This window comes from Bicyclus anynana, chromosome 6 (assembly GCF_947172395.1).
Source record: "Bicyclus anynana chromosome 6, ilBicAnyn1.1, whole genome shotgun sequence".
Lineage (NCBI taxonomy): Eukaryota > Metazoa > Arthropoda > Insecta > Lepidoptera > Nymphalidae > Bicyclus > Bicyclus anynana.
The window spans coordinates 4,956,476-4,973,404 of record NC_069088.1 but is presented as its reverse complement, the minus strand read 5'-3'; the positions used below and the strand labels follow the sequence as shown (position 1 = coordinate 4,973,404).

At 37.5% G+C, this 16,929-nt stretch overlaps 2 protein-coding genes across 3 annotated transcripts in view; one reads left to right on the top strand and one right to left on the bottom strand.

Moving 5' to 3' along the window:
• LOC112049285 (protein O-mannosyl-transferase Tmtc3) overlaps nucleotides 1-5,697 on the top strand; it is a 261,294-nt gene extending 255,597 nt beyond the window's left edge. The window contains exons 8-12 of the mRNA XM_052882120.1: nucleotides 407-670; nucleotides 961-1,446; nucleotides 1,873-2,059; nucleotides 2,925-3,205; nucleotides 3,927-5,697. Of these exons, the coding sequence (XP_052738080.1) occupies nucleotides 407-670; nucleotides 961-1,446; nucleotides 1,873-2,059; nucleotides 2,925-3,205; nucleotides 3,927-4,232 (1,524 nt within the window). The 3' untranslated portion in view covers nucleotides 4,233-5,697. The remainder of the gene's footprint in view (nucleotides 1-406; nucleotides 671-960; nucleotides 1,447-1,872; nucleotides 2,060-2,924; nucleotides 3,206-3,926) is intronic.
• Nucleotides 5,698-6,821: 1,124 nt separating this feature from the next.
• LOC112057214 (high mobility group protein DSP1) lies at nucleotides 6,822-16,079 on the bottom strand. 2 transcript variants are annotated; one of them, XM_052882121.1, is made up of 7 exons: nucleotides 15,927-16,079; nucleotides 14,827-14,972; nucleotides 13,358-13,532; nucleotides 12,365-12,451; nucleotides 11,173-11,339; nucleotides 10,375-10,549; nucleotides 6,822-8,833 (listed from the first exon to the last, which is right to left on the bottom strand). In XM_052882121.1, exons 2-7 carry the CDS (start codon nucleotides 14,970-14,972, stop codon nucleotides 8,738-8,740), a joined length of 846 nt encoding a protein of 281 aa, XP_052738081.1. In that variant the 5' UTR covers nucleotides 15,927-16,079; the 3' UTR covers nucleotides 6,822-8,737. The 2 variants fall into 2 exon arrangements, with proteins under 2 accessions (XP_052738081.1, XP_052738082.1); XM_052882122.1 differs by having other exon boundaries at nucleotides 12,371-12,451.
• Nucleotides 16,080-16,929: the final 850 nt, after the last annotated feature.

Genomic DNA, 16,929 nt, shown 5'->3' with positions numbered 1-16,929 from the left:
GATACTCATTTATCCGTAACTTTTCGATTTTCCTTCCGGTGGAAACTACTATCACTACAAAATAAATTATTCTAACTTGACTTTTTTTTAAAGGTGCTTGAAAACTAACGATTTAAATTTTTAATTGTGAGATCTATGCACCCGCTGATTCGAATTAAATATCACTTTTAATGAATTTCACTATTACGAGTAACATATCCATCTCAATGGATGTAACTAAATACGTACCCACAACTTTACAATCTTCAGGAAATATTAACTTAATAATTGCACAATTGGATTACTGTCGAATTACGAGTATATGTCCATATTGCCATTAGATTTATTTACTTTCTGCATAATAATAAAGTCAATATACTATTGAAACCCTTAGTTTACCATCACTTGTTTCTTGTTGCTATTCCAGGGGCTGGCACTCCTCGTACTACCATTTCTGCCCGCGTCCAACCTATTCTTTCCCGTGGGCTTCGTGGTGGCTGAGAGAGTGCTATACATGCCCTCCATGGGCTGGTGCCTGCTGGTGGCGCACGGCTGGAGGCTGGTGGCCAAGGAACGCGCCAAGCTAGCCGCCGCCTCGCTGGTATTCCTCCTGTTGGCGTTTAGTGCTAAGACTTACGTCAGGAACTGGGACTGGAAGACTGAATACTCAATTTTCGCTTCGGGACTTAAAGTGAGTATAGATACTATTAAGTGGTAAAGTTTGCGAGGTTATAGAAGGTAATCTTTTGGGGAGAAATGCTTTTACGCATCCCAGTCGCAAACTCCCAAGACAAATATACGAAGGGGTAATGTCTGGACCTACTGAAACAACTCCGAAAATACTTCTATGTTTACTTAATAAATTAACAATTTTTAATTTCAGTATTTTCTGACTAATATTGTTGTTTAAAAAATCTCCGTTTTTTCACTCGCTTTCAGTATATTTTAAGGTAATATTTTCTTTGTCTGATCTATTTGCAGGTGAACAAAAACAACGCCAAACTGTACAACAACGTCGGCCACGCCTTAGAAGCCGACGGCAAATACGAGGAGGCGTTAGAATTCTTCAAAACAGCCGTAAGCGTGCAACCAGACGACGTCGGCGCTCACATAAACGTTGGGAGAACATTCAATCATCTCGGACAATACCAAGATGCTGAAGAAGCTTACGTGAAAGCTAAATCTTTACTACCAAAAGCAAAGCCTGGAGAATCCTACCAAGCAAGAATAGCTCCTAATCATTTGAACGTATTCCTGAATCTTGCCAATTTGATTTCTAAAAATGCTACGCGATTGGAAGAGGCAGACATGTTGTACAGACAAGCGATCAGCATGAGGGCAGACTATACGCAGGCGTATATAAATAGGGGGGATATTTTGATCAAATTGAATAGGACAAAGGAGGCCCAAGAGGTGTATGAGAGGGCTCTGTTGTATGACAGTGGCAATCCGGATATATACTATAATGTAAGTGTTAAGATCAAAAAATATTTTAAAGGATATTAGGGACTCGTTAAAATAATAAATTAGTTCCATATTGTAACAGCAAGCTTAAATTAAAAATAAAACCATTTAATCTTGTAGGCTTAAAGTACAGCTATTTATGACTAATTCTTTGACAAGGTTTACGGCCTAATCCATGGATTCCCAGAATGGTAAATATCGATCCTAGAAGTCGATTTCGATTGATGTTTTGGGGTGTCAATGAAGTCTATAAATTGACTCGATAACCCTTCCAACACACCCCAAAACAGTTTGGGACCCTTGGCCTTAACGATTTGACAGCAGTTTCATTAACTTCGTACCAGTTAATGACAGATAGATAAGACCTATCGCGGGTATCCCAATATTTTTTAATTAATTTAATTTTTAATTGTTTCTTTTTAATTTCAGTTGGGCGTAGTGTTACTAGAGCAAGGCAAAGCGTCCCAAGCGCTCGCGTACTTGGACAAAGCGCTGGAGCTGGAGCCAGAGCACGAGCAAGCCTTGCTCAACTCCGCCATACTGTTGCAAGAGCTGGGCGCTGCCGACCTGAGGCACATCGCGCGACAACGGCTGCTGAAGCTGCTGGACAAAGATGGTGAGTGGTCATCATCGTCATAGTCACTAGCATATTTTTACTACCAAACCCTTACCTTACCTTATCAGCCGATAGACGTCCACAGCTGGACATAGGCCTCTTGCATGGAACTCCAAGCACAACGGTCTCGAGCCGCCAGTATCCGCCGTCTCCCTGCAACCCGCTTGATATCCTCGGTCCACCTAGTGGGGGGTCGACCGGTGCGGGGTTGCCGTTCCAGCACCTTGGGACCCTTAACGTCCATCGGCTCTTCGAACTATGTGGCCTGCCCATTGCCATTTCAGCTTCGCGTTTCGCTGAACTATCAAACCATTGTAAGAGTATTTGCACTCCGCTCTCCTATAGGAGATGTTATTGTACTACTTTGCTTTTTACCCGACAACGGCTAATCGTCGCTAATCGGATAATTATCAACGTGCAAAATGTTTTTAAAGACCAACAGCACAAACAATCAGATGTTTAAAATGACAAAATTGCCCTATAGACATTAACGTTACTGAAGTCGGAAAAAATGGCACAGACTCATCATGGTACAGAGGCCTCCAGCTCTCCATGCCATGAGCTTAATAACTAACATTAATAAAGAAATTACGTGCTATTTTATCTGGAGCCCCACAATTCGTTCATGTTGAATAGTTGCACCACTGTCCTTAGATCAATTCAGGGGCGTAGCACCACCTTATCAGCCGTATTAATGATAGGGGGGATACAAATTTTTACATAAGGGCCTTTTACTGTTAAAGAATTTTTGGGATTTACCGTTCGTCAATCGAAACCCAACTTAATTTTGATACAGGACCCCTCCAAGGCAAGCTACGCCACTGGATCTATTACTTAAGTAAAATCTTTATTCAATTCATTCCAGCTACAAACGAGCGCGTCCACTTCAACCTCGGCATGGTCTGCATGGACGAGGGCGACGCGGAGTGCGCCGAGCGCTGGTTCCGCGCCGCCGTCCACCTCAAGCCGGACTTCAGGTCCGCTCTCTTCAACCTGGCGCTGCTCCTGGCGGACAGGCGGAGGCCTCTGGAGGCGGCGCCGTTCCTGAAGCAGCTGGTGAAACACCACCCGGATCATGTCAAGGCGTTGGTGCTCTTGGGGGACATATACATCAACTCGGTTAAAGACTTGGATGCAGCTGAGAGTGTAAGTAATAATAAACGTACCCTTACTACGTGAACCATTTTTGACAACTTTTACTTCCCCCCCCCCCCCCCTCTCACGGTGACCGCCCTTACTATATGACGATATGGTTATAATGACTCCTCATGTTTTCACGTCTACAGCTTTAGCTGCACGTTTAAGCTACACAGCGTCTTCGCCGGCGAAGACGAAGCCCCCGATATATGACGTCACCCGGACGTGGGCTTTTTAGCTCACGATCCCGGGGGCGCCCGGACTGATACTCAGGCCAAAACACCCTTCCCGTACGGTCCTCTAAGCCGAGGTCCGAGTCTCAGAGGAGGCGCCCTTAGAGAGTCGTTCCGCCCATCTACTCTGCTTCTGCCTTCGGGCCCCATCAGGCGATGCTTCTGCGCTCGCCTAAACCCCCAGGTGACGTCGCTGAGGTCCCATAAGGAGCCTGCGGCACTTACACAATGAGAAAAAAAATGTTGCCTAAAAATGTTGCTTGAACTAGCTCATGAGGGTATGGGTATGAATTCGAAACTATAATCCGGCAATATTCACTTGAGTTTCAGCCGTGTTTCGTATTTAACAACACGACTAGCTCTGAAACGACGACAGTTTAAATTATGAAAAGTGCATATCTTTGAAATTATGGTAGATACCTAGATACTTCTACTGGGTCCCATTGGTACTGTATATTTATGGCGTTTTTATATTTTAATAATCAACAACTTTTCAGTGTTACCGTCGAATCCTCGAACTGGAGCCGGACAACGTGCAAGCGCTCCACAACCTCTGCGTGGTGGCCGTCGAGCGCGGGAACCTCGCCGTGGCCGAGGACTGCCTCACCCGCGCCGCGACACTGGCGCCGCACGAGCACTACATCCAGCGACATCTAGCGGTGGTCAGAGCCAGGCGCGCCGCCGCCATCTCCCCCACCCCACCCGCCAAACCCCCCGCACTGAGCGCCACCACGGAGGTGCGCGCGAGGTGGAACTACATCCCGCAACAACCCCCCGACCCCCACGAAACGGACCCCTCGTAGCGATACTGCGTCAACTGAACTGTGTAAATACGTTTAGATAAACACCAAAAGAATCGGTCGTTATTTTAAATAAACGTTTCTATTGTTTGCGTTTGAATTTCTAACGATCAGGGTATGTCTTGTTTTGTGCCGTTAATGTCTAGCTTTTTTAAAAATTGGCCATAAAGGTTGACGCGCATGGGTTTTACTGTGTAACAAACATTGCCCTTGCGCTAAATCTTTATAAATATAAGTTAAAGAACATGAAATGAGAAATAGATTATTTTAGGATCTCTATAATTTTACAAGCTTATTTTGCTTAATATTTCGTGATATTAGTTTACGCCATTTAATATAATTAATTATGTACGATATTGTATAATGTGTAGAGACATGTTGGAACGAGCTTTCGTCATTAGCCAGGTATACGGATACTCTTTGTGTGTAATAAAAGTGAAATAGAATAATAGAAAAAGACTTGAAAACTGTTTTTAAAAAAATATTTTTGATTATGTTGATAGTACCTTAACTTAGCTATCGCATCGTAAATATGTTCTAGGCAGTTAAAAATGTAATTTCAAAGAAACACTGGGTCCGAAGCGTTAATACTAGAAATCTGTTAATTAACAAAAGGAAAAAAATAAAAAAACGCAGTTACAAGTGTGTTAACATTTTTTGTCATTGCGTCACACAAGTTTACGAGTTAACTTTCCTGACAAGCTATGGAGCAACTTAATTTTAAATATTATAGGTGATTTTCTAAATCCCAAGCTTTGTGTGCATTGAAAATGAATTTGCAAATAACCTTCTATATCAATGAAAATTGTGTTTAGGTATTGAAAATTGTACTTATTCAAGATATTTCACAACCATTTCTCTTGCTATAACGCGATCAATGTTACAAGTGCCTCCCAGAAACTTATACTCGTATCATGCGCATCCAGCTTTATACTTATCACTTTAAAAACTTGTTTTTTTTTTTAATTTTTAACATTTTATAGATATACCTCGGAGTTTTGTTTGGATTAGGTTTAGTCTTCGTGTAATTAATAGAATGAAAAAAAGATGTACTAATTTGGTAAGAATTTTATTTAAGACAATAAAATCGAATCAGCATTAGAAACCAGACAAAACGCTATACTTTGATTAGTTCGTCAAGGCCTATGAAATTTTAGAAAAAAAAATAAACTAATTGATATTACCTACTACCTAACTAGACGGTTATTTTCATAAATGCCAATGTTATTATGTAAAAAAAAAAGTGATCGACCGTTATTAGAATAATTACCATGTAGATGTGAAAAATGTAACGTTGTTAATGTTTTAAGATAAAAAGTAACTTTTGTAAAAACAGAAATTTTTTACAATGTCTTGAAACATTTCTGATGGAAACTCCAGCGGGAGTTATTTCGTAAGGACCCCGAATATTATAAACTATTTGTCGTCAAAACATTTATTTTTATAAAATAAATGATGTTTCAAATTATCCAGAGTTTCTTTTTTTTACTCATTTTACACACATCACGACAGAATGCTGTTTTACCGACAGTTCTACACCAGTCATCATTGAGTCGGACATTGTTGAACGCGGAAACCTCGCCGTGGCCGAGGACTGCCTCACTAGCGCCGCGACACTAGCGCCGCACGAAAACTACATTCAGCGCCATCTAGCGGTGGTCAGTGCCAAACGCGCCGACGCCATCTCCACCACCCCACCCGCTAAACCCCTCACACTGAGCGCCACCACGGAGGAGCGCGAGGTGGAACTACATTCCGCAACAATCCCCCGACCCCCATGAAACGGACTTTTCACGATGTCTTAAAACATTTTCTTAAAACATTTCTGATGGAAACCCTAGCGGGAGTATTTTTTTTTTTTTTAATAAAAGGAGGACCCCGAATATTATAAACTGTTTGTCATCAAAACATTTTATATAAAATAAATGATGTTTCAAATTATCCAGTTATTTTTTTACTCATTTTACACATAACTGTAGTCTGTAGTGACGACTGTATGCTGTTTTACCGACAGTTCTACATAAGATATCATTGAGTCAGACATTGTCGATCTCTCGGAATATAGAATACACGAGAAGCCACGTTCAGCTGTAATTGAAAAGCGCACAATGTATCAAAATTGTAACAACAACTCGCACTCGCCGCACTTTCCACCCGCGTAATGTTTTTTTTACCAACAGCATTATAACACGAAGTAATAGCACAAGACGGCATAATTTATCTAATTTGACACTATTATAACACGTCACTCAACTCTGCATACAGAGTGACTAATCGCTTGTGTACTTACTGTTTTAAAAGCGCAAGGGTTCATTTACACGAGCAGCACGTTACCAACGGCAGCTGACAACTGCAGTCGACTGCAGTCAACGGCAGTCGACTGCCGCCGTCGTTAGCAGTTACTGCTTGAAGAACCCTAAGTTTAATGGCTTCACTCCTCTGCGCGATCAATCTTTCTGGTGTATTTTGTATTCTGAGGTCGATCTATTGCCTAGATTTCTTGACCTAAGTGTTAAGGTTAATATTACTAATTAGAGACTAACGTGGTTTCATTCGCGTATGTGAGGCTCCAATATATAAAAAAAACTATAATATTTCAAAAGATTTACTTTATTGTTCCGTACATATCACATATAGAAGACAGGCACAAGGAAAGGAGGCCCTTTCTCTAGCTCAAACACAAATTGACGACATGTATAATAATAATAATAGCAGTAGACGACATGGCTTAGTTATAGATATAGCAGTATAAGGTAAAAGTAAATGAAAATATAACCATAAAAATCTCAACTATTAAACATAGAAATATAATTTATATATACTAGGTAACTATTTTTTATAAAATATGTACAATTTTACGATAAAAATAATAAAAATATCTCTTTTTATTTTACAACCTATTAAAATAAACATCACATCAACTGACAAATTAACGTCATCTACCTACTTTAGGATATCACGAAGGGTTGTCAGTAGACATCGGATGACATTTGTTACATAGAATCTCAATTTCGTATATTAGGTCAACTTACATGCTTTTAATTCGCACCGTCATTCACAAACCGTGATAGCACAGTGGATATGACCTCTGCCTACGATTCCAGAGAGTATGGGTTCGAATCCGGTCCGGGGCACGCACCACCAACTTTTCAATTGTGTGCATATTAAGAAATTAAACATCACGTGTCTCAATCGGTGAAGGAAAACATCGTGAGGAAACCTGCATACCAGAGAATTATCTTAATTCGGTAATCATTATCTATCAGCAATAACAATAGGGATGATGGCAGTTTTCTAAATTGTATATAAATTAAGAGTATGCTAATAGTAAAGCAATTTTGTAAAAGAAACAGGGTATCTGCGATCATTACTTTCGGAGCTATAGGGATTTAAAGGGTCAGATTTGCGTAGCTGCCGCGGATCCCTGAAAAACGCCCCATACAAAATGGCACGAACTAATGACGTCGTAGGTAATGTAATGATCGTTACATTTGTATGAGCGTTCAAACAAAATTACTTTAAATTAATTTAAATCTTTGTTATTTGTGCGTTTATGTTTATTGTTCATATATTAAAAAATGTCACATTTAATGAAAGGAAGCTATAACTGTATGAATTTTTTTGTAAAGGAAAACATCGTGAGGAAACCTGCATACCAGAGAATTTTGTTATTTCTCTGCGTATCTGAAGTCTGCCAATCCGCAATGGGCCGGCGTGGTGGACTATTTGGTCTAAAACCTCTCATTCTGAGAGGGGACTCGAGCTCAGCAATGAGCGGAATATGAGTTGATAACGACTAACGAATGTCACAAACTGTCTTAAAAACATCCGCATCCGCCTCGAAAAGCGCGTTAAGCCGATAGTCCTGGTCATTATCATTAACGTCTGTAGGCCTGAAGACAAAATAACATAATATTGTAAACCAATAGCGATGATCTGCAAGCAAATTCACTAAATTTGACATTTGTTAGTGGACATATACGAAATTTACCAACTAGGTATTTGTTAGTAATTCTTATGTCACGTGATTTCATATTTACTATTTAACTGATAAAAATTGAGATTGGTAACAATGTTATCTAGTGCATACTGACAACCATCGCTACTAAGCGATAAGGCCGCCTTTTGTATTCTACTTTTTCTTGTGTTTCTGTTTTGCTTGTTTTCTTTTATTTTTGTGGTGTACAAATAAAGTGTATTAAATAAATAAATAAATTAAATAAACCATTAGTTGATATCATAGAGTAGGTAGATGACATTTCACAGTTGACATTGTTGTTTTTGTTAACAATGGGCTTTACGGAATACGAAAAATGTGATTGTCATTGATTTGATGTTAATTCTATTAGGTAGCGAATTGACTGGCTAGAAAAATCGCTCTGTCTCTCTCTTTCGTTGCGATAAGAAAAGAGAAAAAAGATTCTAATTAAAATTTGATTTTTATTTACAAAAGAGAGCGATATTTGTGATGCGTTGGTGATAAGTAATTTATTTATCTATATTATATACTATTCATCTACTTCAACCTTAACAAGCTCTTCGCCTGTGTTTGCTTCGTGTTTTTGGTCAAGCGCAAGTGGATCTGTCTTGTAGGCTGCCATCTCCTGCAAACGTTAATTACAAGTAAGTTTATAAAACACATTTTAATCGAAAGAGATTATTATATTGTAAAACAAAGTCCTCCACCGCACAATAAATTCAAGAACTACTGAACTGATTTGATGCAGCTTTTACCGTTATGCAGAGTGATTAATCATCGTCGTCGTTATCAACCCATATTCGGCTCACTGCTGAGCTCGAGTCTCCTTTCAGAATGACCGCCACGCTGGCCCAATGCGGGTTGGCAGACTTCACACACGCAGAGAATTAAGAAAATTCTCTGGTATGCAGGTCTCCTCACGACATTTTCCTTCACCATTTGAGACACGTGATATTTAATTTCTTAAAATGCACAACTGAAAAGTTGGCGGTGCATGCCCCGGACCAGAATCAAACCCATACCCTCCGAAATCAGAGGCAGAGGTCATATCCTTTAATTAGGATTAAGAAGTAAATCAATCGAAATATGGTAATTATTGTAAGAAGTGTCTAGGCTCTACACTGGTCATAATTCACAACTCATATTCAGCTCACTATTGAGCCTGAGTCTCCTCTCAGTATGAGAAGGGTTAGGTCTTAGTCCACTACACTGGCTCAATAGAGATAGGCAGACTTCACAACCATAGAGAATTAAGAAAAATCTCGTGCATGCAGGTTTCCTTATGTTTTTCCTATACCGTTTGAGACAGTTAATTTCTTAAAATGCACTGAAAAGTTGGTGCATGCCCCAGACCGGATTCAAACCTACGCCTTCCGAATTGAAGGCAGAGGTTATCCCATTGGGCTCTCAATCTCTCCTTTCTAGACTGGAATTTATAGTAAAAAGTATTTATAAAATGGTTATGTCCAACAATCAATGTCCATTGGCTTATGTAATGGAATAATAGTGATAATATTAAGATCCAAATATTGGAAATCACACAATACTTGGATAAAACATTGTTTTTTCTTTCTTTACTTTCTTTCTCTACTTCTACAACTCTCAGAAACAATCAAGTTAATTCCCAACATCAAAAGGACGCTTATGCCTAGCAGCGAAAAGAAGACATCAATGGCTGATGACATTGAAAAGATATTAAAATTAATTTGACGGGGTTTGTGGCGCAGTGGTATGCGAGGTGGAGTTGCAAGTCGGAGGTCCAGGTTTCTATCCCCGTCTGATGGGACTCTTCGGCCGTGGGTAATTTGGTAACTATTTTTTTTTTTACAGCGCGATTTAGCGTTCAGGTGCGATGTCGTGTAGAAACCGAAATGGGTGTGGATTTTCATCCTACGTTAAACAAGTTAGCCTGCTTTCATTTTAGATTGCATCATCAGAGTGAGATTGAGTAGTCAGGGGCTAACTTCTAATTAATAATTCATAATTCTTTATTTGCAAATTTTTAAATACAGATCTTGATACAATAAATGTTGGCATAGAATTAGCTACAAAATAGCATGCAATTTTTTAAAAATAATCTTATAACTAAATTGCATTGTTTTAAATACACTATAATTATTGAAATATACTTGTAAAAATATTAAAAAAAATAGAAGCAAAACTAACCCTATCATATCTCTCTTGATCCTGCGCACCAAGGGTCTCATACTTGAGCTTGGTTTCTGGGTCTGCGGCAGCCCAGCGTCTGCTGACCTCCCTGAGTATGTCGACCAAGCTGCGCTCGGGGTGCTCAGCTTCCAATTTCGGCCTCTCGTCATTGCAGAACCAGAATGACGCCGATCTGTTGAAACAATGAAATTGGGCAAATTTGCCCAACATTGTGCATAAATAAAAATATATTTTTTTCAAGTATGATTTAGGCCAACTGCGGTTTATGTTGCACTATGGTCAGGCTTAATTTGTAAAATATGTATTTTGTAGAATAATAAATAAACAAATATGTCAGTACTTAGACTGACTTTATAAAATGGGAGAAAATCAGCAGTTGCTCTTTCATAAAAAAAAATGCTACAATTATATTTTTTCATAGTTTGTGTCATCCTTATTATTCTTGGTCTTGCGCCAACCACTTACTGCTTGACCAACATCATTTTGAAAAAAATATCAGCACTTTGCAAGTAAATGGAAATCAACTGTCCAAGTGTCCCACAAAAAGCCAGAACTTGAAAATGCTAGTTCCTATTTTAAATAAGGTTTATGAGGCGATAAAATCTATATATTTTTCAGCAACAATCAGATATACAGTACAGTACAGACAGTAGTCTTATAAAATCCCGCTATACACACTATGGCCAACCTTAGTGGCTAAATGCGGAAAAGGCCCAGGAAAGAAAGAAGAACACCCTATGATTGCATCGGGAGTTTGCAATGTAAATGTAAATAAACCTGAAATCATAAACTCACAGAGGCCGCTTGGGCATATTCGGATCAACGTAATGCCGTCTTTTTACATCAGTCATAATGATATTTTTGGACTGCATACAGTTCTGCATCTCTGACTCGAACTGCTTATTGTCCTGCTCTGCCATTCTGTGGCCCCTCTTCTGTTTCTTCTTTGACTTCTTTTTCTTCTGCAGAAATATTATTATTTATATTTCACTCATTCGCTTGACAGAGTTTTGAATTGGGCTTAACTCATAACTGTACAATATACACAATCGATTTGAGAGTTGAAAATTTTATGTTTGACAGTTCTTGTTTATGTTAGTCTACTCCTAAAATTTCAACTTGCGGAAATTCATCGTTTTTGAGATATTAATTTTTGAAATATTAATTAAAATACATGATTAATTAAATTAATATTAATTAATAGGTTTGATATCGCTTCGCACGCGGAGGGTGCTTTTGGTGGGGGTAAGGGGAGTACCCACAACCCCTCCCTACTAATACTACCAAACGCAAATGTTTGTGACGTGATTGTTTTTTAGAAGAAGATTTGAGTGCAATAATTATTTTTCTTTCATTGAGATGATACGTTTAAAAAAATTGTTCTGTAAAAAAAATGTATAGGACTGAAGTTTACCATCATTTTAAAAACGTGTACACTTCTCGAGATATTCTTGGTATAGAATTTGTGTTTACTTTTTGTAGTTACAAAGGTTGAATTTGCAAATACGATTACTTGAATTGAGTGCCAAGAAGGTCGCTGATTGTGCATCCACTTTTTATACGAAATTTATCAACTAGCTATTTTTTAGTAATTCTCAAGTCATATAATTTTGTATTCACTATTTATTTATTGCTAACTGATCAAAATTGAGATTCTAGGTAAAAATGTCATCTAATGCATACTGACAACCATTAGTTGATATCATAGAGTAGGTAGATGCCATTTCACATTTGACATTGTGATTGTTGTTAACAATGGGTTTTATGGAATACAAAAAATGTGTTTGTCATTGATTTGATGTTAATTCTATTATGTAGCGAATTGACTGGCTACAAAAATCGCTGTCTCGCTCTCTTTCGTTGTGATAAGAAAAGAGAAAACAGGATTTTAATTTTAATTTAATTTTTTTTTTACAAAAGTGAGCGATATTTGTGATGCATTCATGTTAAGTAATTTATTTATCTATATTATGTACTATTCATCTACCTCAACCTTAACAAGCTCTTCGCCTGTGTTTGCTTCATGTTGTTGTTTGTCAAGCGCAAGTGGATCTGCCTTGTAGGCTGCCATCTCCTGCAAACGTTAATTAAGTTTATTAAACATTTTAAAACAAAAAAGATTATTATTTTGTAAAACGCAGTCCTCCTGTATTCACAATAGATTCAAGAATTACTGAACTAATTTTATACAGTTTAAATATGGTGATAATAGGGTAGTTGCCTCATATCAAATTTAATATTAATTTCATGGAATAAGGGTCCGAAATATATCGATATCAATTAATAAAATTTAAGGATTTCTTATAAAACTTAATTTAAATATCACGTATTTTTCCTAATTTTCCTAACGTCAAAAACGCTGTCGTCCATTTTGTGACGTCACTAACACACTTGATGTACTAAACGTCGAGCTAATTGTTAACTAATATTTTTGTCAAACGCTCCATTTGTATATAGGAATTATTACAGTGATGTCATGAAACAGTTAAAATTGACTGTCATGTCTGACAGGCGTTTTGGCTCGTATTGTCATAAACATATTTAAAAACTAAAATTTTTATGTAATCACATCTCAAAATATCAAGAAATTTTTTTCAACATCCATTAACTGATATTGAGATCAAAATATTGGAAAAGACACAATAGTTAGCTAAATAATTGTTTTTTTTTTTCTCTACAACTCTTTAAAACAAGTTAATTCTTAACATCAAAAGAACTGTCTTTACGGAGGCCTATGCCCGGTAAAGAAAAGTAGACATTACCACCCTACCGGCAAAGGCGATTTAGTGTTCAGGTACAAAGTCATGCAGAAACCGAAATTAGTTTTTCATCCTGTGTGTTATGTTCTCATCCTACTCGAAACAAGTTAGCCCGCTTTCATCTTATATATATATATTTCATCTTTCGCATCATCACTTACAATCAGGAGAAATTCTAAAAAAATATAAAGAAAAATTGAAAAATAAAAAACAAAACTAACCCTATCATATCTCTCTTTGTCCTGCTCAGCAATGGACTCATATTTAAGTTTGGTTTCTGGGTCTGCGGCAGCCCAGCGCCGGTTGAGCTCCTTGACTACGTCGGCGAAGCTGTGCTCGGGATGCTCAGCCTCCACTTTTGGCTTCTCGGCATTGAAGAACCAGAGTGACGCCGTCCTGTTGGAATAATGAACAATCTTGAACAAATGTTCGTTGGACCTGAGCATAAATAAAAATACATTTATATCAAGTAGGCTTTAGACCAACTGTGGTATATGTTGCACTATGGTTAGGCTAAATTTACAAAAATGTATTTTATACATCAATCTCCTATTATAAAGTGGATGCACAATCAGCGACCAAAAACGTCCCCATTCAATGAGTGCCAAACACAAAATCTTGGCACTCAATTCAAGTAGTTGCATATGCAAATTCAACCTTATACTCAAAACTTAAGGTTGATTTGCTCTGAATTTGGGATTTTATTGAATATTGAATTATATTTAAAGGCCTTTAGGTATAGTTTTCTATATCAGTAATACTAAAACTGTCAAATCAAAATTGGCCTGTTTTTAAGTGAAACTCTGCAACTTAATGGAAATAAATTTTCCAAGTTTCCCAATTAAAGGCATAATTTAAAAATGCTAGTTCCTAATTTAAATAGGATTTACGGGGCGAGAAATTCTTTACATATTTCAGCTACAAAAAACAATCAGATATGAGTACAGACAGTAGTCTTATAACAACTACATGCACAACATCCAACCTTAGTGGCCAAGTACAGAAAAGGCCTAGTGGCCTAAGCCATGTGACACGTCAATTCTCTTTCTACAAAAGCTTGCTTCGAAAACTAACAAAATGTATGGGAATAACAGCTCCGATCAACAACTGACCTGACCTGTTGATAGTGAATGTCATTCCTATACATTTTTAAAGGAGATGGTCCATTACAGGTGCACTCTTGTACCCCATATCATTTAAATTTAAAAAATACAAGGATTACAAAATCTAAATAAGTGAATAAACCTAACTAAATAAAAAGAAATAAATAAAATTCAAACCCAAGTTTTTGAGTTTTATCAAGATGGCACCCTTAATGCAACTCTAACATGACATTTGACAGCAAACTTCAAATCGACTACTGCATTGAGAACATCATCAATCCACCATTATTACCCATATTAGTGTTGCATTTCTTGGGAGAGAATAAATATTATTTTGAAAGAATTAAAGTAAATTTGTAGATTTATTTGTATAATCAAAAATATTTTCTTTTATTTCTGCCTGTGTACAATGACTGATCCTGAGCACGATACAATTTTGGACCAAATCCTTTTCGAAGCTTTAGCATTTGTAAAAAGAGAATCGACCTGCTACATGGCTACAGGTCCAGGAAAGAAAGAAGAACACCCCACTATTGCATCAGGAGTTTGCAAAGTAAATTAAAATAAACCTGAAATCATAAACTCACATCGACCGCTTGGGCAAATTCCGGTTGGTGTAATGCTGTCTCTTTACACCACTCATAAGCTGCACAGAGTTCTGCATTTCTGGCTCATCCTGCTTATTGTCTGGCTCTGCAATTTGTTGGATCTTTCTTTTCTTCTTTGACATCATCTGCAGAAATATTAATGTTTACATCCCTTTCATTTGCTTGACAGAGTTTTGAATTGTTTCACTCATCAATAACAACCCATATTCGGCTCACTACTGAGCTTGAGTCTCCTCTCAGAATGAGAGGGGTTAGTCCAATAGTCCACCATGCTGGCCCAATGTGGTTTGGCAGACTTCACTCACACAGAGAATTAAGAAAATTCTCTGGTATGCAGGTTTCCTCACAATGTTTTTCTTTTGAGACACGTGATATTTAATTTCTTAAAATGCACACAACTGAAAAGTTGGAGGTGCATGCCCTGGACCTGATTCGAACCCACACCCGCCAGAATCTGATGCAAAGGTCATATCCACTGGGCTACCACGGCTCTTAGTATTTGCTTACCATTAAATTATACTTACTTCCTTGGGAATTTTTCATAAACTTAAACCAAACCATCTTTATGAGATTTCTCATTGAAGTTTTTCCACATTTAAAATCAGGTACATGTTCTCTGTATTTTTCTAATATTTTTTCTACAGACGGACTTTCTCCACTATCACAAAATGAAGCTACAATCCGCTTCATCACACTTTTATCGAAATCGTCAATATTGGTGACAGTTTCTGGTTTCTTAAAGTTAGCTCTTGGACTACAGCGGCTGCCCGATTGTGATATTTCAGTCTTTATTCGATCCACTGTCTTTAAACTCCACACATAAACGCGGCCATTTCACGTGATTCTCATAATATCAACAAACCATGTTGATATTATGAGAATCATTTTTTCTAGATCTCTTTTCAATTCATTGATAAACTGAATAGTGAATAGGTAGAGGTACGTTGTGAATCACAGCACGGGTTTCAGGGCTATTATCGCCATGTAATTTCTTCAAATCAATGTTACAAAATAAACCTTAGTGGCCAACGAGTGGTGATAAAGACTTGCTTAAAAATGAAAAATGTAAACAGACGTACCTTCCTTTGCTTTGTTTTGTTTAGCTTTCTAAAATTTCAGATTTTAAGTTAGACAAAGTAAAGTACTAAAAACATGCAGAAGCATGAGCACTCTGTGTCTGTTTCTGTTGTTTACTTGCAAAGAGTATAATAAGTATTGTTTACTTGTTTACAAACATGACACTGACAGACAGAAACTAGGGATGCTCGATATTCATCGATGTTGTATAAACATCGATGTTTAACTCTATAACATCGATGGGTTGACTTCGATACCATCGAAACATCGATGTTACCTAAATAAAATATCGAAACGTCAATTATTCTTTTGGGCGTGGTCTAGCGTGCAGTAGGTGTACTAGCTTCAATTAAATATTGCATAGTCAGTCAGATGACTATCAAAATTTTTTTTTCAAAGTGTCCGAAATACTGGGAATGTTAATTTAAGTCTCAATAAGTTAATATGGTGTCTCAGCAAGAGTGCATTTATCTAATAATTAAAACTTTTATAAATAAAATAGTTTTATTTGTTTCAAAAACATCGATGTTTTAGAAATATCGATGTCTTTCAATCGATATTTATCGTACATCGATACTTTTGATTCGATGTTAACATCGATGTTTTTCTAATATCGATCATCCCTAACATAAACGTCAAATGACAGATTTATGGTGACGTCATGAAACATTCGAAATGTACGAACAATTTTTGGATTAACCTACCATTACTGCCCTAAATCGTTCGTACTCGACCAAAACGGTACTTGTACCGAATCGTAAATCTATGTGTTCGCGTTTCACTATGACCAAAACACTATAATACTTGTTTTTCTCTTTTCAGTTCATAACGCCGCAGTCGGGTTATAGTTTTTGAACTTTATTTTTTTTATTTACATCGTATGGAGTAAGTAAATTGTTAACTGCCTCAATGGTTCAGTAGTTAGCAGTGGTTTCGGATCACGATGTCCTGGATCGGGCGTGTAATATACTAAGTTTTTCTTTCTTCTAAGAAAGAGCTAAGAAA